At 77.2% G+C, this 2,752-nt stretch overlaps 1 protein-coding gene across 1 annotated transcript; it reads right to left on the reverse strand.

The window, feature by feature from the left end:
* Positions 1-260: 260 nt before the first annotated feature.
* AMIGO1 (adhesion molecule with Ig like domain 1) lies at positions 261-2,493 on the reverse strand. Its single transcript, XM_035312970.1, has one exon. The coding sequence runs from the start codon at positions 2,417-2,419 to the stop codon at positions 953-955; it is 1,467 nt and encodes a 488-aa protein (XP_035168861.1). The 5' UTR covers positions 2,420-2,493; the 3' UTR covers positions 261-952.
* Between the last annotated feature and the right edge of the window lie 259 nt (positions 2,494-2,752).

Genomic DNA, 2,752 nt, shown 5'->3' on the forward strand with positions numbered 1-2,752 from the left:
CCGGCCCCGCGGTGTCGCTGTCCCCGCGCCGCAGCGTCCTGCGGATGGAAGGCCCCGCCCACCCCTAGGCCCCGCCCACCCCCAACGACCCCGCCCCCAGCAGGTAAGGCCCCGCCCCATTTGTCACGCCCCTCCCACCAAGCCCCATGCCCCCGCCCCCAGTGGCTTGGCTCCGCCCCTCCCGGGGGTCCCTGGGGTGCTGGGGGGTCCCGGGGGGGCGGGGGGGGGGGGGGGGGGGTCTGGGCGCGGGGCACCGCCGCGGCGGGGAGCCCACGGTTATTGTCACCGATGCAGCGCGGCCGGGGGCCGGGGACGGGGACGGGCTGCGGGGGCAGGCAGGGGCTGGGGGGATCCCCGGCCCCGGGACCCCCCCCCCCCGCGTGGGGCAGCGGCGTTACTCCCCCCGGGACGAGACCCCGAGGGGGGACGCCCAGCGGGGGTCTGCTCGTGGCCGTGCAGTGAACGAGGGTGGGGGGGGGGAGGGGGGGCTGCACCCCGCGGGTCCCCGAGGGTGGCCGTGCCCCGAGCTCCCCCCCGGGTGGCGGCTGTGGCCTTGGGGACATGCTTCCCGGGGGGGGGTCATGCAGCGCGACAAACATGCGGGGGGGCAGCGCCATGGGGAGGGGCGGCTGGGACCTGGCTGCTGGCCCCGGGGTGCCCAGGCAGCGGGGGGCAGGGGCGGCCCCGTGTCCTCGGGTGCCGTCAGTGGGGGTCCTGCGGTGCGCGGACCCCCGGGGGGGCTCCAGATCGCGCCGTCCCCGCCAGAGTCCCCGTGTCCCTTGTGTCCCTTGGGTTCGGCGTGGCGGAGGCGAGCTCTGCGGAGCCTGGGGCTGCGATGCACGCGGCGGGGGGGCACCGGGCCGGCTGTCCTTCCTGCACCCCATCCAGTGCAGACCGGGGGAAGGGGGCGAGGGGGGGGGGGGGGGGGTCCCCAACCCCGGGGTGCCCCCCCCTACACCACGATGGGGGTGTCTGAGAACACCGAGCTGACCGAGTCCGGGTCCGACACCTTCCTCTGCGCCCGGGGGCCCTCCCGCGCCGCCGCCACCGCCACGGCCGGGGGGGTGCCCCCCGCTTTGAACCTGCCGTTCTGCCCCCCTGGGGGGGCGCGGGGCCCGGCGGCGCCGCGTGGCTGGGGGGGCTCTCCAGCGGCGTGGTTGGGGGTGGCGCTGAGCACGGAGGAGTTGAGGCTGTCGTCGCGGGGGGCCGGCGTCTTGTCGGCGCCGCGGCAGCAGCAGCGGCAGGGGGTGAGGTACAGGTAGATGAGCACCAGCACCACGCTCAGGATGCAGCCCACCAGCGTGGTGTAGGCGGTGTTGAGGCCGTCGTGCGGGCCGTGCAGCGTGAAGTTGTGCACCAGCAGCTCCACGTAGAGCGTCTCGTTGAGCGCGGGGCCGGCCACCCGGCAGGCGTAGGTGCCGGCGTCCTCGGGGCGCAGCGCCCGCAGCTGCAGGCTGCCGTTGGCCAGCACGGCCGCGCTCCCGTTGCCGGCCTCCTCCGGCACCCGCTCGCCGCCCGGCGTCACCCAGTGCCGGCTGTGCGCCGCCCGCAGCCGGCTGTCGCAGCCCAGCGTCACGGTGTCGCCCAGGTGCGCCTCCAGCACGGCCTCGCGCGCCTCGCTGCAGTTGAGCAGCTCGCGGCTGCCCAGCGCCAGGATGCCCACGGGCGCCCGGCCCGGGGGCGGCAGCAGGCACCGCAGCTCCTCCTGGAAGTCCAGCACGGCGCTGAGGCGGCGGCGCCAGCCGCGGGCCACCAGCTGGAAGAGCGGGCAGTCGCAGGCCAGCGGGTTGCCGTGCAGGTAGAGGCGGTCGCGCAGCCAGGCCGGCAGCGCCTGCAGCTCGGCCACGGGGAGGCTGCGCAGGCGGTTGGCCGAGAGGTCGAGCAGCGCCAGCTGCGGCAGGCGGCTGCCCTCGCGCAGCAGCTCCAGCGGGAAGCGGGCGATGTGGTTCTGGCCCAGGTAGAGCTTGCGCAGCCGGCCCAGGTTGTCGAAGGCGGTGCGGTCGACGGCGGCGATCTCGTTGTTGTAGAGCAGCAGCACCTCCAGCTCGGCCAGGTCGCTGAAGAGGTTCTCCTCCAGCGCCCGCAGGCGGTTGGAGGAGAGGTCGAGGTGCCGCAGGTGCGGGACGTGCGCGAAGGCCTCGGTGGACACGAAGGCGAGCCCGTTGTGGGACAGCAGCAGGGCGTGCAGGTGCGCCAGCCGCCCCGGCGCCCAGTCGGCGCGCAGCCGGCTCAGGTTGTTGTGGCTCAGGTCCAGCACGGCGGTGAAGCGGGGCAGGGGCGCGGGCACGGCGCTCAGCACCGCCTGCGAGCAGCTCAGGATGTTGGAGGCGCAGACGCAGCGCGGGGGGCAGCTCCCGCCCGCCGCCCCCGCCGCCAGCGCCAGCGCCGCCACCGCCAGCAGGGCCCCCGGCCCCGCCATGGCCCCGGCACCGCGCTCGGCCCCGCCGTGGGCTCGGGGACCCGCTGGCTCGTGCGGCCCGGCGTCACCGCATGCGCCGGGGCGCGTGGTGTCACGGCACGCGGGGTGCCCGGTGTCACAGCGGGGAGCCGTCGGTTGCCAGCGTCACGGCGCGGGGCGGCTGCGGCCACCCGGTGACACCGCGGGGGGTGGCTCGGCCCAGCCGGTGTCACGGCTCGCAGCGGGCTCGCTCCTCACCCAGTGTCGCCGCACGGGGAGGCCTTGTCAGCCGGCGTGGCGCTGCGGGCTGACTCCGGCCACCCGGTGTCCCGGCAGGTGCCGGGCCCGCTGCTC

The sequence above is a fragment of the Oxyura jamaicensis genome (genome assembly GCF_011077185.1).
Source record: "Oxyura jamaicensis isolate SHBP4307 breed ruddy duck chromosome 26 unlocalized genomic scaffold, BPBGC_Ojam_1.0 oxy26_random_OJ117, whole genome shotgun sequence".
In the NCBI taxonomy this organism is placed as follows: Eukaryota; Metazoa; Chordata; class Aves; order Anseriformes; family Anatidae; genus Oxyura; species Oxyura jamaicensis.

Excerpts from the sequence above, each read along its gene's own strand:
- AMIGO1 (XM_035312970.1), bottom strand. The coding sequence starts at position 2,419 with ATGGCGGGGCCGGGGGCCCTGCTGGCGGTGGCGGCGCTGGCGCTGGCG.